This window comes from Athene noctua, chromosome 8 (genome assembly GCF_965140245.1).
Source record: "Athene noctua chromosome 8, bAthNoc1.hap1.1, whole genome shotgun sequence".
Lineage (NCBI taxonomy): Eukaryota > Metazoa > Chordata > Aves > Strigiformes > Strigidae > Athene > Athene noctua.
In genome coordinates this window covers 6,298,050-6,323,835 of record NC_134044.1, presented here as the reverse complement: position 1 = coordinate 6,323,835, position 25,786 = coordinate 6,298,050, and the positions used below count along the sequence as shown (strand labels likewise).

The 25,786-nt window shown below is 40.9% G+C and overlaps 1 protein-coding gene across 2 annotated transcripts in view; it reads left to right on the top strand.

Annotated features, from left to right (window-relative positions):
* LOC141963363 (glypican-5-like) overlaps nt 1-25,786 on the top strand; it is a 388,391-nt gene that overhangs the window by 2,805 nt on the left and 359,800 nt on the right. For both annotated transcript variants that reach the window (XM_074912617.1, XM_074912616.1), the window contains exon 2: nt 21,696-21,857. In XM_074912617.1, coding sequence (XP_074768718.1) covers nt 21,696-21,857 — 162 coding nt within the window. The remainder of the gene's footprint in view (nt 1-21,695; nt 21,858-25,786) is intronic.

The window sequence follows — 25,786 nt, the reverse complement described above, 5'->3', positions numbered from 1 at the left end:
ATAAAATGAACTCTAAATACTTGGGAGAGTTTGTAGCCTACACCCTCCTGTGGTATTACTTGTGGTTGCAGGGTTGAAATTGCAGACTGATGGATCCTGGATACAAGCTTCATGGGGACTGGTAGCTGGCTCCCCATGGTACATGGTCTGCAGACAGGTTGCTGTGATTACTAAGTGGGTAAGAGAGGGGCGCTAGCAATGACCTACAGTGAGATGGAGAGTGACTTTGGGCAGGACCTGCCAGCCTTTTCTGTAAAATGTAGTGTCAAGGGAAGGAGGAAGACTCCTGGGGAAAAGAATGCTTTTGTTTTTAAGGTGTGATGTGAGTGTGACTGCAACCCTTCTGAAAAATCATCACCTTCTGAAGTGAGCTCTTAGGAATGCCTGGGAGCCTCCTCTTAAATTTCTCTTCCATAGTTTCCTTCACTCTGAAGTGTAGTCCATTAATGAATGCAGGACTAAGGAAGAAGAGTGTTTTGACATGGGATGGATAAGAGGCCCAAACAACGGGCATTTTTGAGCAGCAAATCTCCCTGGTCTGTATGTAAGATTTTCTCCTCCACTGGCAGAATCTGTGCTGCTGTCTGGTAGCCTGCTTTTTCTGGAACAAACTGAATCTTTCAAGGGTAATTTGCTGCAAATAGCAAACAGATTGGTCAGGTAAAGGTACTGCTGCCTTGGCTGTGATTCAGATGAAATTTTTTTTTGTGTGTGTCTTCCCCCAACTGGAAAATGAGGTAATATGTTCCCGATCTTGTACTTTGGTTATCAGAGGCTGAGCTGGATGTTTTTGTAGGAGGTCCTTGGTTAACATTTTGATGCGAGAGAATTTTATGCTGTCTCCAAGGGTGAAGGACTGTGTTAATCTTGCCAGGGGACTAAGCCTTTGGTTCCAGGGAGTCTAGATATCTAAAATCTGATGTGTACTGCTACGTATGGTATTCCTCCCAGCCATGGGGCTGCTGTGAGCCCTGGGTTATATTACAGCGTAACTTCAGACTGGTACAGACTGTGTTTAAAGTTCCGTTTATTCACAGGCTTTTCCATGGTATGGAGCATGGTGGTGGCTGACTGTCACTGCTTTCCAACTTCACAGTAGGAAAACTGAATGAATGCTGCTGGAGTCAGTGACTTGTCCACATTCAGGCAGTGAAATGTCGTAAAACCAGAATACAAGTAGCCCTCTTGATCCCTTTGGTAATCATGTAACCATGAGAACGTCGTTCCCATTTATGTAGGCTTGGTTCTGTCTCTTTTGTTTATTGACTAGTGTATGATCATGAAAAAAAAAGTCTGTAAACATATGATAAACAGAGATAGAACAACTGGGCTGATTTCTAGCAAGCAAGGAAAATATTTCTCACTTGTAAAAGAATTCTAGGAACTCTTTACCTTCTAAGTAATGATCTTGTTGAGGACTACCAAAAGGATGATTTGCTTATCTTGCTGCTCTACTGCTTTGCAAAGAGCACAGAAGCTGCCCAATTTGTGCTCAGGGACTTACTTCTGAAGGGCAGATTTAGATCCTATTAAAAGCTTTTTATTCTCTACTGTCATCCTGCACCTTAAATCAGGAGTGTTAATTACCATGTGTATGTAATGAATATCCCATAGCAGAGCTGGACGTGCATTAACAATTTATATGATACATTAAAACTATTTTACTTTCTGAATAGAAACAGGAAAGTCCTAGATTTCTACCAGAAGCTCCTTGCTGCATGTGGTGCATGCATTAGACTGGATCCTATCATGTTGGGAAAAGAGCATGAGCTAGATCCCTTTTTGAATATATCCCAAACTATCTTATTAAACTAGCAATTTTATTATGAAATGGGTGATGCCACACTTTATTTTCCTGTTTTTTTCTCTTTTATTACCACTCAGCTCTTTATTACTATTATCTTAATGAGAACACTGTAATTCCCCTGGTAAAGGTGCAGTGCTGAAACACATTTTGCTCGCAGCAGCATTCTGTCAAAGTCACTCGTAAGTCTGGTGTGTGCCAGATGTGAAATGTACTTGCTTTATTGGTACTGGAAAGTTTTTGCCCTGTCAGAATGAATGACTAAAATCCTCTGGTATGAACTGCAATTTATACTTGGGTTTACTCTTCACTTGCATACGTGGTTGTGGGGGACTGCCTTCAGTAGAGTGGATGAAGATCTGGCAGAAAGGGCTGCTGGATGAGCAGAGTTGTGTTAATTCTTAGAAACAGTGTTGGGTGGTTAAGATTTTAAGGAAAGGCACAAAAAATAATCATGTTTCTGTGAGGTTTCTTTTTATTTTAGAAAATCCTGATAGTTATAACAGGCTTGTAAGATGTCCTTGGCATTACTTACAGCTCGTTATAATGGAAGGTTTTCTTCCTATTACACTTAGTGTTTGCTTATTTATGGGCACACTGATTTCTTGGTGGTTTAAACCACAGACCGTTGACCTGTTGGAGGGAATGTACTGGTGCAATGTGAAATGGATTCTGTTCCCATCTTTGTTACTCTCTGAATAGCCTAATTGTGCCTCAGTTTCCCCTTCTGTGGGCTGTATCATGGTATGTTATTTTGAGGGGTATTGCTGAACAGCAGCCCTGAAGGAGAGGTAAATCGCAACCAGACAAAATATCTGTGAGTTACACCTTTATTTCTTCAGGCTGACTTCCACTTAATTCTTGTTTTATGTGGGAGAAAAAGCTAGAAGTTGCCTTGGTTTCTGAACTAGAAGCTGAGCCTGAAAGCTGTCCTTCCTTCACCCCTCTCATCCGGAGGCAGTCCCGATGAGGAGGCAGGCTTTCCAGAGTCTCTGAGCAGTCATGGGCTGTAGTCTCCACTTGCTGCGATAGCTGTTCTGAGTGGAAAAGCTATGCTTTTGCAGCCTGCAGCTCTTCTGGAGTAAGAATGCTTCCTTCCTTAATCTTCTAGGGATTTTATAGCATTCTTCAGGCTCAGACTGTCACCAGAAGTGTTGACCTAAAGCTGGTGATGGCTGTGGATGCAGGCAAGGCTAACAACATGTTGGTATCTTTTTCTTCCCTCTTCTTTTCCCATGCCTTAAATTTCTGTTTGACACAGGACCAGCTGCCTACTATGTAATGCCCTCCTGGGATTAATCTGTAGGCAAAAAAAAATCTGTTTAAACTTACTTAGTGCCTCATAAAGATGGAATCGCTGTTCCACTGCCAGGTGGAAATCTATAGTTCTCATATCAGTGAGACTCAGGGAAAGCAGTGTCCTCAGTGACTTGCATGAGCATTTTGTCCAGGTGAGTAAGATGACTGGCTTAGCTATTCAGACCAACATTTCCTGCAAATGTCTTGGGAAGGAATCCAAGAATCAGCAGAGTACCTACTCTCCCCCAACACACACATCTTGTTATCAAACTGAGTCGAGGGAAAGAGCCAAGTATTCCTACAATTCACATGGTATATTCATTCTCTCAAAAACCTCTGCTGTAAAAGGCTGTGTAGCGATTTATTGGTTTTTTTAAAGGTTGGCTTCAGATCTGGTGATTCAGATGTTGAAATGGATCTCAGGATAGAGAACAAGTTCAGCAAGAAATGACCCATCCTTAAAATACTGGTGGCTCCCAAGAGCTGCCTCTGTAGCACCTTATGTGCCACTGAAGTTTTACCATCAGATTGTAATCGGAAAGTAACAGAAAAATATCCCTCCCCCACCCCAGTATTACAGGGCTGAGCAGTCAGTTCTTAACCAAAGGGCAGTACTAATGAAAAGGCATTAATGTGATAAGTGGAAACAAAGTTGGCATGATAATAATAGCTGTATAAATCAATAAAATAAATACATCAAAATGAGTAAAAGCTTTTATAAAGATTAATCATGAAAATTGGCATGAACCTGAGGATCTGTAAAATGTACCCTGGGCAGTAAAATGGATTTTTTTTTAAAATGGTTTTGCTTTTTACATGGTATAAAACTGGAGCTGTAGTTCCAAGTACTGAAAAGTCTTTGTAATTGAATCTTTCTCTTATGAAAGCATAAAATGACATGAGAGGAGTATGTTTTAATAATACTACAAATACATACTCATCATTTAACACTTCAGAGCACAGTATCTGCTTCTAGGGGAAAATATGGATTTTGATGGATCAGAATCAATTTTTAAACAGCAGCCAAGCCCATGACACAGAATTTATACGTAGTCTCTCAATCTCTGTCAACTCGATTAGGTATCACTATTTAATATGATAGAATCATCCTGATATCTATAAAGAGATATTTACAGATATTTATTTAATTCACATTAAGGTAACTTCTGAGCAGCATTAGTGGATGAAATGAGGTACCTAGCTAATGTTTGATGATTATCTTCTTAAGGATAACAAAAAAGATAGGGAAGCAAGTCTGTTTCCACCTTCTACCAGGCACTTAAGTTTTAATTTTTTTAAGGCAATATATTATTTGATGGAAAAATGCAAAATATTTCTGCACAGTATCTTGTTTGGATCTACAAAAGTGACCAGAGTCCCAAGCTAAGAGCTGCGTCCACAGGATCACATAGTACAGATTTAGGAGGAAAAGGATTTTCTCTTCTTTTGTGTCCTTCATGACCCAAGGTGGTCTTCTGTAGATCCAGGTGTCGTAGGAGACTATGTGTGGTCTGGACCAGTAGCAGTATGGGCAGGGAACTGACCTGTGTTGTGTGTGGAGTAAGGGTGGTAGGACTGTGTACCAGATTGCTCTGTTAGAGAGATAACAGGTGTCCAGAATACTTTTTTTTTTATTGCTGCATTTTGTCTGTTTCAAGAACTAAATACTTTCTGAAGCAATCCTGATACTTGGAATTAGCCCTTTGTGTCTGAACTACTTTAGCAACACTGGTCCTTATGACCACCCTATAGAAGAATGTAAGGACAATATTTGCATCCCCATTTTAGGGTGTCAAATGAAACTCAAGTGACTGAGAAGATTTTGCCAATTCTATACAGAGTCCTGTAGTCTAGGGGCATCTGACAGCAAGTAAACCTATGTAGCTTAGAAATGCAACATATAATCAATTCTATTGCTCAGTGGTTTTCTTCAGCAAACAATTCAGCTGCCTCTGGTGGGTTTACTCTTGAGGTGAGAGGTTTCTGCACTTCTATAGTGTAGCACCCAAAGGCTCGCTGTGGATTGAAGGTGGTCTCTTCTGTACCAGGTGCTGCACAGGCATGCTGAGGGCTTGCCCTGGCAGTCTCACAGCCAAATTTTATAGAGTGCTTCACTGTCCTGGACATCCTTGGGGCGCTAAGTGCTGTTGTACAGCACCAAACACCTCAGTGGTACTTAGTGGATGATTTATGGTGGAGCAACCACAACCTTGCCTCTTATTATGGGTAAGAACTATGCATATGCTTTCATGAGAATAAATCAACCTATTTTGTCAGTACATCAGTTTTAAAGGATGGTTATTAATTACCTTCTTAGTATATTCCTGTATACATGATTAATATGTAAAGTTTTTACTTGTGAAATTTCAAGGCACTAGTTCAAAGAATGCAGAAAGAAGACAGTGGAGGAGTTTTAAGTATTATAGATGATACCATTAAATTTATTTGCTACTTTGTGGACTCAAAAGTCTTAGGAAGTGTCATTAATGCATATAATATCCTCAGGTTCTCTCTTGTATTTTGATAGCTAAAATGTAGGAATAAAGAGCAAGTGTAGCCAGGCAAGTGCATTGGAACTTCAATGCTGTAGAAGACAGAAAATTATGCCTCTAGATGTTGTCTTTAATCAGCCTTTCCCCCTCTGTTCTTTTGATATGTAGTTTTTAGCTTGCTTTATATGATTCTGTGCCATATTCTGCCTTTCTCTGTTCTTACTGGGTTTCCATTAATACTGATGGTCAACATATATAGGCATTTGAAGTGTGTATGTATGGATTTTTGGTCTTCTAATCACCCTGCTTCTTCCTGAGGTTATGGTCTTTCCCCTTTCCAGAGTTGTTCTATCACATGGTGGATTTGACAGCCGTTCTGGAGGGCCATCCTTGTCGGAGAAGTTCATTTTGACAAAGAGCCCCAGCTCTGCTGTGCAGACCACTGTCAAGTCCTTTAAAAACAAATGAGAGACAAATTTCAGAGAGCTGTCTTCCAAACCTGACAATATCAGATAGGTCATGGTGGCTTTGTTTGGCAGCTAGTTAAATTGGATAGTTCAGCGCATCCCTAGACGTTAATGGTTAAATGTATTCGTTGTTCCAACAAGGGCCCTATTCATAAGGGGACTATTCTCTGCTCGTTATGCATGTATAATTCCCATTAATGCTACTGGGGGTTAAGTGTGTATAGTGAGGGGGGGAGAATGAAGCTTATGTTTACACATCCATGTTTGCACTCAGAGAAGAGGTTTTGTAACACAGGAGAAATTGATTGTGTTTCCACAGATCCCTTAACATTAAGGGACTTTAAAACTCTGCTTTAAAGAGGGAATGAGAATGGGGGTAAAAAGTGACATTTGCATAACTGACTACTGCCTTGCACCCCATAATTTGTTAATGATTAGAAATATTACTCCAGTGCTGCTATTAGAGAAGCCTTTTGAAAGTAACTAAGTGCTTGGAAATTCAGGGTTCTTATTTGAGTATCAAAATGACTCAGAATCTTTGACTTTAGGCACAAAGTTTTGCAAACTTTTGACTCATGTAAATCAGGGTGACAAGATTTTGTGATTTATTATACAATATGGGTATTTTCCATAGAAAACCTTCAGATTAAGATTCCTCACTCTTAGGTGCACATCAAAGTCGTGTAAAAGCCATAAAGAAGCTAAGCATCGCATAAGAAAGCCTTTCAAGTTCCAGAAAGTGCTTGAACTACTGAGGGTTTTGAAGTGCTCTAATCTCTGACATGGGTGACGTGCTAGGCTAGCACTTTTTTGTTTTGTCACAAATCATCCATGCACGTAGTGCAAAGGGACCCTGACAAAGTCATTTTACTTTTGAAAAGGGCTGCTTTTTTTCATACCATTATGTCTCCCATTCACATCTACATGTTTGCTTCCACTTTGTTCAGGTCTAAGTAGCAGGGCATTTGCATAGTCTTCCCTTTGTTCTCAGTAAATATGGAGTAAAATGAGCAAGATCCGTGCTGTGAAATTAAAGCTCTACTCTTGAGAGATCTTAAGGGCCAAATCCTCACAAAAGGTACAGCAACGTAGTTCCAAAGGAGCTAGTGTCCAGAACAGCTTGCCCTGGTTGTTTGTGCTAGGAAATGTGAATAAAGGGAGAGTAATCTGGTGAAAACTGGGTGTAATTAGAAAAATACACTGCTGAGAGCTGCTGAAAGAACAGAATAATAGAAAATAGTGCTGAAATGGACCTGAAGTGATCATCTGGTCCATTCCTGCTACTTGCAGCAAGGCTAAGCTGTCTTTAATTCAGCAGTAGATCACAACCTTTTTATGCTGTTTATTCCAGTGCTTAATTACCTTACTGCTTTAGGCTTTCTCCTAATGCAAAACCTGTATCTCCCTCACTATAATACAGGCCTTTTGCTTCTTATCCTATTCTTAACACCTTCCTCTTTGCAGTACCGTTCATGGATGTGACAACTGCTCTGGTTTGTTCTGCCCTGAAACAGTGCTCTATGTATTTGCACTAGTGACAGATACAGCAGTAAGCTTTTTTGTGTAAGTGAATCCAGCCTAAATCTGGGACACGTGCACCTGGAATGAATGAAGTTAATTCAAGATGTGGTGACTTATTAAGCATTGTAACTTGATTTGGTGTTTGAGCCCAAAGAGTATGTTTCTTCCTCCTTTGGAATTTTAGAGTATTGTGAAGAAGAAATTGTGTAGCAGGCATATAGTGTGAGGATACCAAATTCCTTGCTTTGATAAGCAAAGTAACTAATTCACAGATCAGCCATGTAATGGTAGAGGGGAGCTTGCAGAAAAAGTAGTTTTGAAGTGATCAAACTCTTAACAGCAGTTGAGTTGCAAAGTTGCTGGTGGAAAAATGCAGTGTTGTAGCACAGCAGCATGGAGACATGAGGCTTACGTGAAGTAGGATGTCTCAGAGCTGCAGTGGGGCATTTGCTCCTAACTTGAAAAAAAATACATATTCACCTTAGACTTTGCTGGCAGTAGTTCACTATACTGCAAGTATGTAGGCCAGAAGATGGAAATCAGACTACTGAAAAGAGGAAGGTGGCCAGAGTTTTAGGTCTCTTGCAAATAGAAACTGGATTTCCAGAGCAAGGCTGAGGATCTCCAGTTTTCCAGGTAAAGAGTAGCTCTGGCCTTTAACCCTCTGTTCTTCGTTTTTTTTCAGGTGTTCATTCTTCAGCAATGTTTTATTGTTACTGATGTCGGGAAATGATTCTTGCTTTGCGGCTCAAAAAACAAGGCACAAAGAGATCAGGCTTGTTTAAGCTTAAGTCTCCAGGTGGATTTGGCCTTGTTCCAGCATGCTCCAAATAGCTACAGTCTAGTGCTGTGCTGCAAGTAGTATAGCTGTACCTGGCATGATGCTGCGCCTGGATTCAGATCATCCTCTGCTGCTTCTGGACCAGAGCTTGTGTCTTGCCACTCCAAAGCATGGATGTCTGTCTGCAGAATACTGTATGCCTGTACTCCACATGAATCGTCCTGGGAATCAGTCAGAGAATGAAATCTCAAACCCTTCTCTCCCATGCTCCTGCCCCATTGTTCTACCATAAGGAAATGCAAGAAGTGGGAACTGGAAGGCTTGAGTAATGTTTTCAGAAGGGAAAGGGGCTTGCAAAGTAGTATTTGGGGAACACCACCTAGGATCTTACATGACTGCCATGTGTTGGGAGTCAGAATAGTCCCTCCTTGCAACACACAAGATGAATCAGTTTTTCAGAAGGGCAGAATAGCATGTGATTGTTAGTTATCTTCTATTTTTACATGGGCAGTTGAAAGGAGAGGTGTAATGAGTCTGAAGGCAAGGGAACAAAGCACGCATAGAAAAAACCACTACCTTCCCAAAACAGAGTAGGGCTTTTAAAAAAAAGAGAATTAAAACATTGCTTTTGGAGAAAAGCTTTCAAACTTCTTCTCAACTTTTCCATCTCAAGAGGAGAGTTGACTTTAGTCTCCTAATCTTAGTTTTGAAGTCTGGGGGGGGAAAAAAAATCTGTTACCATTCCGAGCAGTGCAAAGTTGTATTTGGCTAAAGTATTGCATTTTCAGTTTCAAGCTGCAGTAATCAAATTTACTCTTCCTAACCTGGTTTGCCCTACATATGTCAGGAAATATAAACATTTGCCTTCCCCAAAAAGCAGCTGTGGTTTGGCTGTTACCTTGTTGTGATCTGAAGCTCCCTGTGAGTTCCCCCTTTGCTGGTCATGGACCTGCTGTACTCTGTGGCCTTCTCTGACAGAAATAAGCACCAACTGTGATGAAAAGTGTCGATGTTGTTTGTTGGCAGGGTTGTTGGCTTAGATTTGGAAAGTTTATTCTAGAGTCACTATCACAGGTGCCAAAACATTAGCTGAGTAGCAAGGACTGAATAGGGCCAGCTCGTGTCAGTTTGGCTGCCGCTGTGTCTCTGATGGCTGCCATCCTCAACCCAGCTTCCTCTCTAACTGCCTGCCTCTGGCCTTTCCAAATGTGGATCGAGTGCAGCCAGCGCTGCCTGCCAGTGTGTACGCTGGCTTCAACCAGCTCTGCGACACGCTAGACTGCTCTGTCCATCTTGAATGGTTAGCTCTGAAGCATCAGTAATGCTGTTGGTTTTGAATGGAATAACACAAGCAAGAAGGGAAACATAATCACTTCAATGTACTGTGAATGGTGTGCCTTGTTTTATTGATGTAAGGGAAGAAACATGATTTCTTAATTTATATAACAGGTGCATACCATCAAAATCAAAAGCAGGCTGTTAGAGAACACTGAACAAGCACATAGCAAAAGGCAGTCTCCACTAGGAATTGCTTGCAGTCTAAGGAAACAAATGAAAGGTAAGTATCCTCCTCTTCTACACACGGAAAACTAAGTGTGGTCAAACATACATTTTAGTATTGCCAAACATGGGACCCCATAAAAGGTTTCTACGCTGGTTTTCGGAAGTTACTGATCTGTGGTCCCAGTTTAAAGGCTTTCGGAACATCTTCCAAAGTATCCTGCCTCTCCTAAGTTTTTTGGGAAGCTGCATCTGTTTCAGAATCCATTATTCTGGCTCAAGATGTCTCAGCAAGATACAGCACTTCCAGCTAAACATACTGCTGGGGTGCAGGAGGGGGTGGTGGGATGCATCGTGTGCAGCGAACTTGGCTGCTTTCCAGCTTGGGGGGTGTGGTTGGTACCCAGAAATTAGGGAATGGTGCCTTCAGGTGGGATTTCATTGCAGACCTTTAATCTTCTAGTTCTTCATTCCTCATTGCTGCTGCCCTGGGGGAAACACCAGGTAGAATCTCCTCCTGGTAAAACCAGAACATTTTCCATGGTGTAGGTGGACAGAACAAAGCAATGTAAAAACAAATTAGGCAGGGCAGAAAGCCATTCCCACTCCTGACTTCAGAAGAACCATGTGCCTAAGTGGAAATACTGTCATGGCCCTTAATTTAATGGGGGCTACATTAGCTTCTTAATGGGCTCTTGCTGCTTTTTGGGCCATTTAATACTGTCACCAACTCCTTGATGTGTTTGGGGTTTAAACTGTTTGACCTTCCATTGATTTTAATGGAATGTATGCAGCTAAAAATCACAAGCACTTGTCTGAAATGAAGTGCATATCACTCTAAGGTAATTAAAGTGTTTCTAAATTATAATTCTCTGTAGGTTCATTTTTCTGTTAATTTTTGATTTTTTTATAATGGGGGGTTGTCTGGGGTTTCCTGGCTGTGCTCTTGGAACAGGATTCACTTAAAAGGCTTTGGGTCAAACTCTTAAATTCAGAGCTTTGTTAATCTCAAGCTACTAAATCCCTACAGAAGCATTCAGCACAGCACAGTGTTGTGTCTTTAACTGTATTTAGTTGTTTTTCTCTATGACTTTTGGTGCCACTGGGTGTCTCCACGGACATCCAGGGGTGCTGAACCAAGCCCTCTGATATTACTTACCTTGCCTTTTTACTACCCTGTGTGCAAAATATTGATCGTGTGGTCTAGCATGGAACAGGTGATGTGAGTATAAGTCTAGGTTCAGCCTAGATCATCAGAAACAGGCTACTGGTCTCTTGTTATGTGATCTGTGGGGCTGCCAGCTGGTACTTCTAGGCTGTGGTGAATGGTGGTTATTGAAGGCTGTTGTTTTTCAGTTCATCTGCACTTTTCAGTGTGGTGTAACATGGAACAAGCATTCAGCTCTGCTGGCCTTACCTGCTTGGGTGTATGGATGTGCAGATGAATAGACCAGTGTGGCAGTGTGTGGGGGGCCAAGCTGCTGAGACAGCGCTTGCAAATTTTATTTCTTCTGTATGCTCATGCTAAATGAGTGTTCATCTAGACTGTCATGTATGTTGGGCTCTTTCCTCTTTTGCCTGCTGTAGGTTGTCTTCCAGTGCCTGTGGGTCCAATTTGTGGCAACAAGCTCTAGTTTTACATCAGTGTCACTGCTACTGGTAGCAGTGGCATTATCTCTGTAAGGAACCGAAGAACCAGGAACAAGATGCAGAGACCTTGTGATACTGTAGTCTTGCTGTTGCTTGTTTTAATTAATTACTGTGTCATGGGTGATGGATTAGAAGAATTAGCCCTAGTGAGGGGTGTCTTGCCTAGTAATCAGTTGCTTCATTTTGGTTCTGCTCTGTAAATGATTGCTATTCCTGTTGTGTAAATAGTATCAACAGCTCATTGTGCTTTTCGTTAGATTTCTGGGTATTTCACCCAGGTTTTTAGAGTTTTCCCCTTTCTTTTCCCTAAAAATAAATAAATAAAATGGAACGGGAAGTGGAATCCTAAAGGAATTCGTTTAAATACTGGTGAAAACTGATAGAAACTGTTCAGTAAGCCTATGTATAACTGTTTTGTGCATGACTTGGGAATGAGAAATCGCCAAACTGGTCAAAAGCATTTGGGATTTGGGCTGTAAAGTTAACACTTCAAGGAAGATGGAAACATATTTTTTTAAAGGAAAGAGAACATGTTGTCTGAGCACTTGGCTTCATGTGTGGCTTTCAAGTGAGATGACAAAAATGTAAGTATTCAAATCTTGGGGAGGAAGGGAGGGTCAGGGAATTGTTGGGCCTCACTTTTCCAATACTGTTGATGAGATTTCCCCTTGTGAGGCTGTGGCCCAAATATCTAATAGTCCTTTGGATCCTTTAGTTGGTTTTTTTTTTTTCCTTTGTTTGTTCTTCTTGTCTAACCTTACTGATTTTTATATTGACAGAAAAAAAAAAGGAAATACAATTGAACATGAACTTATCAATATCTTTGAAATTTTCCGTGCTATGCCACCTTATGTGGATCTTATCAACACAGGTAAAACATTAAGGAGCATTTCCCGTGGGGAAAAAAAAAAAAAAAAAAAAAAAAAAAAAAAAAAGACACCTGTCATAGGTAAAACAGTTGGTGTTAACATCTAAATTATTGTTAGGCTTCAAAGTTGAGATGAATGAGGCCATTCACACCTCTCATAAAGGTATTTTATTTCATTTCCCTGTACAACTAGATAGGCAGCCTTGTATTGATTTGCATTCAGAAGTTACAACTGTACAGGACTAGAAACTTACATCTTTCATTTAAAAACAACTTCAGTCTTGCTGTAAACACTATAATCCACAGAGTGCTAACACAGCTGTGTTTCAGTTTAGGCTTTCCACTGTATGAGGTTTCTGTGGCACTTTTTTCAGGTACTGTAAGGTGGAGTTCTGGGGCAGTGAAATGTTTTCCCCACCAGAGAGCAGAAATGCAGTTATTAGTTTATTGTCCTTGGCTGATACAGAGCAGGAAGATTTACTAGACTCTAGAAAATATTTTGTATGTATTTATGACTTTTGTTGGAAAAAATGCGTGGGATTTTCTGCTGTGAATGTGGTGAGACATAATGAAAGATGAGTCATAGTGGACTCTGAATAAATTAATGCAAATTCTTGTAATTTTTCTCTCATGTCTGTATTGCAATTTTATATGTTGTCCTAGGAAAGTTGAGGAAGGAGTTGGCATTAAGGTAATTAATGTATAAACCTCCTTGATGTAGACCCACTGATCTCTATCAGCCTAGATTGTTTTAAAATGTACTTTATGTGCATCAGTCTAGTTTTCATGCTTTTATATCAACTCTAGGAGGAAAGAGAAGAATGGATCTTTAAGAGTGTAAATCTTTTGAACTTGCATGTACTGCAGAGTTAAGTCCTTTGCATTCCCAATTTTACTGTCTGCAAGTCTCCCAGATAGGCATTCCAAGAATTTGTGTCACTTAGCACGGGGTTGATGTGAAGTTATTTCATTTAAATCAGCATTAAATAAGTTATCATCTGTCTATAGGAGTGCAAGATCTTGAGGTAGTGACCACTGTGCTCTCCCTTGAGCATGGCAGCTAGTGCTTGCCCTACCCAACATCTGGTACTTAGCAAGCTGAGTCTCCTCAACTGCTCAGTTTTAACCATTTACAACTTGGAGTGAGATTCTGTAAGCTGGATTTCATGCCTTCTGCTACTGAAATTTTGCTGTTTCTGAGATCAGGGCTGGCATAGGAAAGACTGGAAAATGGAGTAGTGAACTCTGGGAGGTTAATCACCCTTTCTTTGTTAAGGAGAGTATTTAGGAGCAGTGGTGTTATGGCCATTTGGCTTTGACACCAAAGATGCATCTTCCAATGTCCTACTGAATACTAGGCTGTTTTGGGAACCACTGAAAAGTATCTAGTTGTCGATGCTTTGTAGATACGTCACAGGAATTTTCATTCCTGTGTACATGTTCCATCCCTCCTTATAACTCCAGTGTACCAAACTAAAGACCAGGTCCTCCCCTGTAAGCCAGCTGCATCAGTGAGGAAGGATTTTATGGCTCCAGCTGCTCAGCATCACCCACTGCTGTGACAGTACATTGTGGGAGCTCTCTGTCTTGCTCCACACATAGACCAATTTGTTGAAAACAACCTGGTTGAAGGTGCCTGGGGCAGATTAGGGACTGCTCATGGGAACCCTGTGAGAGGTCTGGTAAGAGGCATGAGGCAAGCAATAGTGGTTGCAACTGCTGCTTTAGCTGTTTGCCTTCATCCTCCTAGGTACAGCCAGAATTTCTAAGGAACAACCATGAAAATTGGTCATGAGTGGCACAAGTAGGTCTCTCCCTGCAAGAGCTGTTCCTCCTTGCAGGGAAGCTGTGGCCCATGAGCTGGAAATGTTTCCAACTGCTGTGCTTCTCCAGGACATGCCACAGGCATGCAAGCGGTTGGAGGAAGGAAGGCAGAAGGGTAGCTGAGTGCCTGTGAGGAAGGACGGTAGAAGAGGAGAAGGGTGAGAAGTGGTCAGAAGAGGGAGTCAGGGGGGTAAAGGGAGGAAGTGCCTAGTTAACGATTGTGTGGGTTTTAGTGAGTGGAAGAACATTAATTTTAGGCACAGTCAGATGCGTTCTGTTCCTCAGGTCCAGGCATGAGGGAAATTCTATGGGATACAAGCTGAGATGAAAAACCTAATGACTTATAGGCATGCAGTAACCTGTGTTGTAGGGCAGAAGGTGGTCTGGAAACTAGGCCAAAAATCAGAACATAAGAGCAGTGAGAACTGGGCAAGCAACAGAGGGAAGGGGGGAAAAACTTGCACAAAAAGTACTTAGCAACAGGCCTAACAACACTGCATTGTGCAGATGCTGCCCTTCAGACCTGTGTATTTTGGAGAGTTCTTGCTCTGGAAGCTGGTCGGGGCAGTGCCTGATGGTCTCCAGTTGTCCTGCAAGCTGTGGCACGTGCTGATGCTGCCAACTCTCTGAAGCCATGACATCTAGTGCTTCTTGCTGTTCTTCCTTTCCCATTCAAGGTTTCATCCCCCTTGAATTTTCTGGCATAACTCCAATGCAATCAAAATGGTCCTCCCATTTTGTGGGTTTTTAATCATTTTTTTGTTAGGTCTGCTCAAGAACTCTTGAGCTAATGCAAGCTATTTGACTTGACTAGAGTTGGAAGTAGCTACACATGCTAGTTGTCGTCTAAGTGGTGCTTGATAAAACTGGAGGTGTTTATCTTTTAGCCTTGATTATTTCAACTGGAGTAGCACATCTGGTCACGGCCTTAGTGATGCTTCAGTATATTTTAGAATAACAGTGAGAATGTAAATTCAACTGATCAAGTTAAACACCATTCTGTTAATGTACAATATGAAACAAGGGATAGGGGAAAAGGAAATTCTCATGGTTTGTATTTTCCAAACTGTACTTTTAAGTTGTCATGCTGGATATATGCATGTTGCCCAGCTGCGTATAGACAGAAGGGACAAATTCAGACTCTGCATTAGTATTTCTTCAGCTTTTTGGCCTTAAAGAAACCTTTAACATTCTTTGTCTATGTAATCTTTATATTAAAGCTGATAGTGGGATTAACAAAATAGAAGAGTTAGAAAACAGATTAGAAAATTATTTTTAGTCAGAAAATGCTTGCAGGAGGGTCTGGCCACAGTTTACCAGAGGCAGGAACAACAGACATCTCCCTTTGACTTAGAGAAAGAGTCTCTGCTTCCTGGAGCCTACCTAGATGTTATCCCTTGCTTACAGGAGCAGAAGGCTTATAGGGTTAATTGCTTTTTAATGTACCACAGTCACTTGCACCAGTGCCTAAAGCTGTACACCAATCAGTCTGTACTTGCTTGTTGATTTTTCTGGTAATTACTGGCATGCATTACTTCAAGTGTAGTGACTACCATATTTTAAACATTGGCAAATCAAATAGTAGCTGTTTGACTATGCACATATTGTGCTCTGTAAGTTTAATACACTTTGTATGTCTTTCTGTTGGAACAAATTTTATTGGTTGCAATGGGACTGAGTTGTGGCTGGGTGAGGATGGCTTGTGTTTCTCTGGATGAGTATTTCTTGACAGCAGCCTTGCAGCTTGAAAGTAATGATGACTTTAGCACCACTGGGGCACAAGAGCTACATAAAGCAAAGACCTCACAAACTTCTGGCAGCCTACAATGGCTGGATGCCCTTTCCCTGGTGTGACTGTGCTAGTGTGGGCTTTTCTCATGCATCAAGTAGTTGCAGGGGGAGCCCTGGTTGGAAATTGCTTCCTTTTTCATTTGACTTGGCCTCCTCCCCTAAATTAGTTGGGTTTTAATTGCTGAATTTCCCTCTAGCTGAGGCAGCAGCTGCACCAGACAGATGAGTCAAGAAGGACAAAGTGTTGGCTCCTGTTCAGCTAGGCCAGACACAATGCAAGGTACTTTTGGCACCTTCCTCTCTGTTACTAAGGCATAATCAGTCTTGGGAGTCTTTGAAGACATTTGTACAACATTAAAATATTGGGCTTTGGACTAAAGCTTTGTTTGGAAATACTGTTGAAAAGTTTGTCAAAATACAAAGGAATAAAAACTGTCAGAAGATAGATTGCACTGAGCTTGCCCTCTGATCATAATAGCTTAGGAGTATTCTGTGCAGTGGAAGGTACAGGCTCAGCTTGTTTAAGAAAAATATAAATCAGCCTGTCTTTGAAGAAGTCGGTGAAGGTAGATCGATTAGCACGTGTTAAGTCTGGCTTTCTGTTTTCAGAGTATAGCTTTTACAGTGTGTACAGCATTTTAAAGGCAGTGCAGGGCAGTTGACATCTGCACTGTGTGTTAGAAGAATGGTGAAGTTACATCTTTAGCTAACAAAATGAATATATATTGAGCTTTGGGAAGAAGTTAATTTTTATTTACTAAACAGGCCTCTCTTTGCTTTTAGGAACTTATAGTTACTCAGCTAGCTTTAATGGCCAAAGTCTCTTTGACTTTCTTTGTACCAAAGTTCAGAATGGTGCCCAAAACCTTTGATTTTCAAACAAAAAAATCCCCAAGTAACAACAATACTCTGCATCTGATTTCAGTAGAGCTGGCCAGATGGACATGTAAAGATGTGTGGTATTCTGTGCGTTTGGCACCTTAAGTAATTTATAATGGTGACAGGGAGGTATTTGAAGGTGATGCCTTTGGCATGTATTAAGTGTTTTAGGGTTTCAGAGGAGTTTTGAGTAGGGATCATTGTCGTTTTTCAAAATACTCATGCTTTAGACTCCAGTGTAGTGAAATTTTTCTTGCTTTTCTGAATGTGACTTTGTTTTTCAGAGTGAAGCAAGATACTTTATCCATTTTTTTTCTAATAGCAGTAAAGTTGTAAAGTCTGTAGTTTTCCCACTTTAAACAGTAAAAAGCTTAGCCAGTTTTAACCAGTACTCAAGGGAAAAAGACTTGAATGGAAAAGTAATGTTGCATAATCATCAAAGTAATCCTTCCATCTGATCTGAAGCAGAAAATTGATTTATTTTAGGAATGCTATAAACTTTTTAGAATTGAAGCCCAGGCATTTACAGCGGAGGGTATTGCTCTGTCAGTAGGTTCATGCATAAAAAAATGAGAGAGGTGTCTTGGGATGCAGGTACTTCACATCTGTGTCATAGAGTCTAACAGAGGGCTCCCATCATGGTCAGGGGGCTGGAACTCACATGACAATAGAGAGCGGGGTTTGTTCAGTTGTAGGAAAAGATTTAAGGGCGATGATAATGCTGTCTTGAACTATCTATTGGGAGGAAATAAAGTAGAGCCAGAGGCCTGCTGGCACATGGTGATGTGCTGAGAAGCAATGGACTCAAGTTGGAACATGGAAAATTCTCATTAGATATAATTTTTAAATTCTTTTTTTAGCACAAAGGTGGTCAAATAGTTGAAGAGGAGCCCTGAGAAGTTGTGGGATCATCCATTGTTGGAGATGCTTGAAACTTGACTGGGATGAAACCTGTATGTAGTTTGACCTGCTTTAAGGTGAAAGTTGAACTAGAGGTTCCTTCCAAACTAAATTATTGGTTAGGAAATAAGGGGTAGCTTGGGGAAAGCAGGTAAGGAAGTTCTAAAGAGAAATTAGAAGGATCAATTGCTGAAATAATACTGTTGGTAAGTTTACTTCCCTCATTCACAAATGGTGCTTTTTCTCTGGTGTTAGAATGGCTTTGTTCCTAAACTTCAAGAAGGAGTTTGCCCTTCAGGTTGTGTCCCTGTTGCTGATGGACAGTGCATGTATGAAGCAGAGGTGATTGCAGCACTGTGGGGTGCTCTCTGTCTCTGGGGTGAGAGCTGTGGTGCTTAGCCTACATCTCAGCAGTGTTCATGCATGGTGCTGCTCAGTCACCACTGTGTTCCTCCCCTCATCTTTTTCTGCTGAAGAGGGTATTTTGCATTAAGATGAAAGAGATGAGAGAAACTAAAATTAGTATCAGAGATTTTAAAGACTTCAAGATATTACTAATCAGTTCTAATTTAATCTCAGCACTGAGGCATGTATAGTACTGAAAACTTTTATTAGGCTTCTATAAATGTATTAAAAGTGATACCCCAGGCTAGTGGAATTGCCAAGCTCTCTGCATGACAGACTGACCTGATAGTACTGCTAGGGGAGTGGGGGTTTGCTCTTTGCTGGTCTTTTAATGCTCTATGTTTTACATCAGGCTTCTTAACTGTCATGAGCTTAGTGCTGTTTCTATTTAAGAGTGCCTTCTGCATCATTTTGGCTCCGGACCAACAAAAACTAATCTTCAGGCTCCTGCAGTATTCATCGAAGGAGATAGCTGGGTGGGGAATCCCAGGAGTGCAGTTCCAGTTGAGATATCCATATTCTTAAAGCGTTTTGGAGGAGATGCAGGTTTCTATGGTGCCTCGGTTCAAAGGGGAACTCTAGGCAGAGCTCTGATAGCGGTGCGTAGCTTCCTCACCAGGACTGGCATGTAGTCACCATGGAGCACCTTGTATTTCAAACCCTTTTGATACAGGTCTGAGCTTTGCAAAAGTCTTTCAAACAAAAATTCAGAGGGCTGCTGTAAGGAGGAATGCTCTGAGTAACAACAGCCCCGCAATGCAGATGCTGGGCTACGTTTTACAACACCTCTGCTCAGACGCCTATTTGCCAACTGATTTAGTTGCTCAGCGGTCTGTACTATCATTTCACATACTTTTTGTGGTGCCAGCTTAGAGAAGTGGTCCTTCCCTGACCCCCAGTTCTTTGTGACAGAAGAAACATATGTTCATGGGGTGAACTGGATCAGGGAACCAATCCAAGTAAAAATTAGCCTGGCCAAGAAGCTAATTTCAACCTGGGACAACTTCTCTGGCAGACAAGAGCAGGCGAGCGTGCCCAGCCGGTGACAAGTACTCAGCCCTCCTGCTGCTGCTTTTAGCAGCCTGCTGGCTTATGCCAGTGTGCGGTGGTCTCATCTTAAGGGCTTTCAGCAGGGTTTAGGACCTCAGATTTGAGTAGGTAGAGTTGTTTTACCCTGTTTTTGAGGTTATACTAAAACAAAGCCACCTCCAAAGTGATATCCTGAGTCAGCCCAGTCTGGGTCAACTTTGATGTTTGTTTGTGAACTGATACAAAAATGTAGGTAGATTGAAGTATTTCACTTCAGTTTTGACCTTTTTGACATAAATTATCTGCACTTTCAACTGAGAGTTGTAAATAGGAAGCAGGATTTTCAAGTCAAATGAGATGTTTTGACTCTTGGTGGTTTTATTTTTTTCTTGGCAAGGGAGATTTATTGAAGCTCCTCCCTGCAGTTTTGGTCTCAATGAGCTGTTGACCTGGACACAACCCTGGGCAGAGCCTGGTTGTTGGGATGTTTCTCTGCTGATTTTTCAGTGTGCATCCTTGTACCCTCTTGTTTTTTATCATCATCAACTGTATGTGGAGTCTTGGTATGTGTTAACCTGCAAGGACAGATGACGAGGATTAATGCAGTGTAATTGCTCGTTTATATTTCTGTCTCAAGGACAGAAAGGTCTGGGCATTCTGTGGTGGCCTGGGTGAAATCCTGTGGAGGAATATGGCCTTTTGGAGAGTTGGAACTGTTTCCATCCACTTGTGCCCTCTGGTCCCACCATTGCTGTGTGGGGAGGGATTGCCACCACTGTTTATGGCGATTTAAAACCAGAGGTCCCCTTGGGCCCAGAAGGGTGGTGGGCTGCCCCAAGGACAGTGGCAGTGGGGACAGGCCGACTCCAGACCTGGCAGCAGGGAGGGTGCCAATGCCTCACTGCTGCTTTGGGCCCAGCCTCCTGCTGGGCTGCCACCATGTCCTGTCAGGTGTTGAAAAGGCTGTTAAAACTGTTAGCAGGGTGGGAGTGGGGAGCTTGGCCCCAGCATGGCACAGGCCTTCCCAAGAAAGAGTGTCTTCTTCCCTACAGCCTGAGCGATGGGGATGGAGGTGGGCACCTACAGCCCATTGCCACCTTGAGGTGGAGGGAAGGAAATGCCTGAAACATGCTGGCACTAGGCTTCCTGCTGGGTATTCTTACTTACATGTTTTACTGAGAAACTGTGTCCAAAATACCTGCTTTTTAGTATTATGTGACTGTTTTGGCTCTGGTATATTTTGATGCATGCCTCTGGTTTTGGATTTGCTCTACTTAATAGTCCCTTTTTTCCCTCTCCTTCTTAAAACATGTATTCGTGAAGCACCAGAATATATTAATCTGTAGTCTGTAACAGCTCCTTTCTGGAACTTTCTGGTACTTGCAAATCCCATGGTACAGAGCAAATAGACCTTGAGTGTCCATCACAACTCTGTGCCATGTAGGTTTCTTAAAATTACTTGAACACGTACAAAGATGGAATCATAAAAAAACAATTACAAATTTTTCCACAAAAATTGTTACTAATTGAACTTCCGACTTTCCCTGTAGTTGTGAGGTGGGAGTGATTTCAGTGCCTTTACATTACATATAGGCAGGCTAGAACATGGTTTCAAAAAATTTAAGGTTAGTGTTAAGTAGATGGAGATCTACTAAATTGAAAGCCAGTTCTTTCAGGTTCAGGTGAATTCTTGTTGATCTTCACTACCAGTTAAGCCTAGAAATTGAAATAGCAGACTCTGTCTTCCTGGTGATTGTAGGTAGCTCTGAGTCTCTCTCAATATGGAGTAATTTTTTTACCTCTGGCCCTAGACAGCTAAACTCAGTCTGTTGCAGAAATCAATTGTGGTTTTGTGACAACTATTGCTGCTCGTTTTATTTTGATACCTACTTCAGAAAGCGACAAAACATGTTAAAACTGGAGATAAAGGGGAGGAGGGGAAGATCGAAGCTACTCTGTCTACCATAGCTTTTAGAAAACTCAAATGCCTTTTTTTCTTTTTGTGTGAGCTGCTTAGGAGGTCAAAGATTTTTGAGAGGCTTCACTTAGTGTAAGGGGTGAATAGGGGGCTCCTTCAGGGACTACACAGGTAAACTGGATCCTAATGTGAGGCATGGTTTTCACTCAGATTTTCAAGTTATGATTCCCTTAGCACGAGGTGTACAGTGGAAATATTGCCCCTTTGTGCATCTTCAGTGATTCTGCAGTGCCCTTGGCTGTGTTTAGATGGTTTTGTGCCCAGTGCTCTTAACAGTGTAAAGTAAGACAGCAGCTGTTAATGTGATGTTATCCAAAGTAAGGCGAAACAGTCATGAGTTAGTGTTCTTGAGACAATAACTGGGTTTCACAGTGTCATTCCTTATGGGTTGTGTTTTATTTCAAAATGTTAAACATGGTAGATGTTTTGACATTAAGAAGCATTATTTAATTTTGTGGTGTAAATTGGAAGGTTTTCTAATTATTGTTTTTTCTTGTTTGCTTTAAGAGTCAGATTTACAGATCTGTCAACATAGAGCACCAACGTGTTGCACCAAAAAAATGGAAGAGAGCTACCAGGCAGCTGTCCGAAGGGAGAGGACTCAAAGTATCCAGGCACTGAACTTTGAACTGAAGTACATGATTGTTGGTCATATCACAGCTTTTCAAGGTAGGAACTTTTGAGGGACTGCAGTCCTCTGAGTAGCTGATAAAAGTATCCTCTGCAATCAAAAGGAAAAGCTTTTTATTCTTCATTTCTCTTGCATCACATGTGGTAGTCACTGGTTTAGGGTTTACTTCCCTGTTCTTTGATCCTGCATTTGGAAAAAGGAGATGGCACTTAATCTTGACTGGTATTTTAAGCATCTGCCAAACTCTAATTAGGAGTAGATTTAAGATTAGGCCTTGTTCCTGCTATAATTTTAAAAAAGATTGGCATGGATTTTTTTCAAGACATTTTCAAATGTCATTTAGGTGCCTGATGGTGGTTTGTGCTTTTTGATAGTCTCTTGTCTTGCCAAACCATTTACAGGTGTAGAAAGTTAAATAGAAATGCAGTTGTTTGTTGATGCTGAAGAGTAAGTAGTCTAATTAATATGTGAAATGAGAACACAGTGCTCTCTTCATGTCAAAACATTTAACTACCTGGCAGGTCACATAAAAAGTGATCTGTTTTCAAGAATTATGGCCACACAGTTAGACGTGAATGCATGAAGGAACCTGCGCTGAAAGTCTGTTCTTGTAACTCTTGCTGTTCTCAAAGCTACCTTGCTCTAACAGGTTGATGTGAATCTATGTAGTTTCTTCATACAGATGTCTATTGTATTAATAAAGGAGGAAAATGCTTGTATAGGATTGTGTGCTATAGAGTGTTGAACACTGGAGACTTTTCTCCAGAAGGGCATTTAAGCACAGGCTGTGAACTTTAACTGTATGAGAGTTGATTCAATCAGTCATTGAGTGATGAATCCAACTTACTGACTTTTGTGGGCCTAATTATGTGCTTAATTTTAACTCACTGCTTTTCTATGTTTAGTGCTGAGCACCCTCATTGGAGTGGATTTTGAAAACAAGCCAGTAGTTATTAAAATACAAAGTGTTGAGTTCTGTATGATTAAGCCTATTGTTACAAGGCAGTTTTTATCGAATAGTAGCTTTTTTTGTCTAGTTTCTTCCATTTGAATGAAAATACTTTAAATAAAAGATGTGATTGACAGTTAAATAAGAGATAGCATGTTATGTAAAATTTACAGTAGGTGGTGCAAGTCTGAAAGCTGTGCAAGGACAAGATAATTTTCTTCTGCTTTTGGTAGTTTACCTCTTTCTCCTCTGTTCTGTGCTAATGAGTGAGAAATGGCATTTTTGTTTATTTTACAATTAATTTTTGAAAATTTCTAATATTTCCCATAGTTAAAAAAATTTGTTTGGAGGGCACTTTGAAGGAGCAATGTAGTAAAAGAGTCTGTTAGCACTGTTAAATGCTGGTAAGTTATTCAAGCAATCTTTCAGTATCATGACTGAATGAAGATAAGGTCAGAATAGATTAACCTACCGGCCCCTTTAGGTCAAGCCAGTGTCTTTATTGTCCATTGCTGATGAAGCCTTTTGATGGAATGAAAGAAGTAGTTAGACATTTCACACAGTTTAAATTTACAAGCATTTTCTGGAAGTGGGTAAATAGGTTGTTTGTTGTAACTTGGTACAACTGGCCTTCTGTCCACATTAGGTGGGAACACTTGAAAAATGTAACTTTTCTCTTTTGCATTGGGAGCTGCCTTTGTCCATTGGTTTTGTCCCAGGTGTCAGTTGAAAAGCCTCTCTTTATCTTGTGCTGTATAAACATTCTGTTGCTAAGAGTAGTACTGTGTGAGATATTTACTAAGAGGGAAGATCTTTGCATTGAATTAACTCTGTCCTTTTGGTCTGTTTTGTTGTAATTTTGAATGATAAAACTGTGTCAAAAGCACATTTGAAGCTGAGAAAAGAAACATCCTTATTTTAGAAGCTTTCAGGTGCTGCTCAGATTTCATGTTTCTTGCAACAGTGAGGACTGGCGCAGACTTGCTAAAATAATAGTGATTTATTCATTTGTATGTGGTGATGTTGACTTGTACAATTTTCATGCACAATTTACTTTCTTCTATATATACACATTTTTAGTACTGTTAGTGTAGTCAAAGCAAAGCAGTAGTTAGTCTTGCTGCCTACTGCTGAGGAAAAGAAATCCTAACTGCTTTTTATGCAGTTCTATCAGACAATGCTATTAATATTATACCCATACTGATGAAATAATTTTCAAGACTGGTACGGTGTAAGAAATGGATTTTCAGGAGTCCTGCTTTGAGAACATAGTGGTGAGAATTAAATTGCAGTGGGAAGAGTAACTACTTTGGAATGAGGTGAGGGGACAGAGATAATTTTTTTAAAGTTTCTATCTCCTTATTTTCTTTCATGAAATTCAAAAGACACTTAGTTCTGAGGACTTGAAATTAGATACCACAAATATTAATAGGAAAGAGCTTTTTCATGTGAGTAGAAATTTTGGTATGAGTTCAGTTAAATATTCCCTTTACACTGCCTGGGTACTGCAGTTGCATGTGGACATTTTGGACTAGAAGAGATTTTGTTTTAGTTTTTCTTGAAATTGAAAATGTTATTTAAGTAGCTTTGTCCACAGCTGAAATAAGACAATTTTCACAGGTGCTGGATTTAGTGGTGCAAAACAGTCTGTAAGTCTTGATTAAATATACCACAGCTGTGGGCAGGCTTGTTATATTTGGTCTAATGCCCAATCCATACATATGGACAGCCTTAGCGCTATGGTTCAATCCTGCTATTTTTCCTCTTTTAAAGCTTTTAATATTAGCAACCCAGTCCTTGCTCAAACACTTAATAAATCAAGCTCCTGCATGGATGTGCTTTAACTTTAGCTGCTGTTGCTGTTACACCTGATTTGAGTAGGAAGAGGCACATTGGCATCAGCTGCGGGCTGTAAAATGTCCTCCCTGTGAGTACCAGGACAGGAGGAAAGGAGAGCAACAGGAATGAAAGAGCCAGCTGGCTGCTTGGGAAGCATGTAATCAGAATCAGCTCCTGCAAAATCATACATCGTCACAAAATCTTTTGGGTGTTTGGCATGCTGAATGTAACCACAGACTCCCAGGGCAGGGTTTCATGGAAAGCTGCTGGATTCACTTTCTCTTAATGTTTTTGTCCATGGTGTAGCCTAAAACTCATAACCATGGTCTTAGTCACTCTACAGATCTCTTACTAATGACTCCCTGCTCCAAATGGAGTCCAAGGCAAGGTGGAGTAAGTGCATGAGATGTGTAAGCATGCAAGACTGTAATAGGAGCGGTGTAGCAGAGGGGAACATGCCAGTTGTACTGATCCTAGTATGTCACCCTCTGGCTCTTCGCAGGTGGCTTTGTTTTTGGATGCGTTTTGGTGCATGTCAGTTCATCCCATCCAAAGAAGTGCCTGTCTTTCTGTCTTTGCTCCAGCCTGAAATGCCCAGCAGTACTATTGAAATGATCAAAGTGTGCTTTCATTATGTTACTCACTTTTCCCTTTGATAACCAGAAGATTCTTCTTTGACCTTAGTTTGTTGCAACCTTTTTTAGGCTTGCATGTAAACAAATGTATTGTTTTAGCTTAGATTGATGTTTTGTGGTGATATTACATGTTATTTGGCACAGCCATCCTTCTGTTTCTCCCCAAATTCCCTCATGCAGTCCCTGCACTCCTCAGGGACACTTCCAAGCAAGGCTACTCATTCATTGTTAGTGGATTAATAGTGGCATGAGTGTGCAGGCTGAGAGTTGCTGTCAGAAGAGGTATCAATAGTCTGACAGGAAAGCTTTGTTGTGGGCAGACAGCAGATAGAAACCTGGCCTCCCTTTTCTGTGTCCTTTATGGAGTGCTAACAGGTGCCGTGTAAGGGCCCACAGAAAGCTTGGCTCTGCTCCTGTCATCTTATGTTGAGGCTAATTTGAGGAAATGAGTATCCACACACTGATAATTTATTTTTTCTGCTGATGATCTCTGCAGAGAGACAGAACAAGATACTTTGAAACCTACATCACATTTCGGTCACCA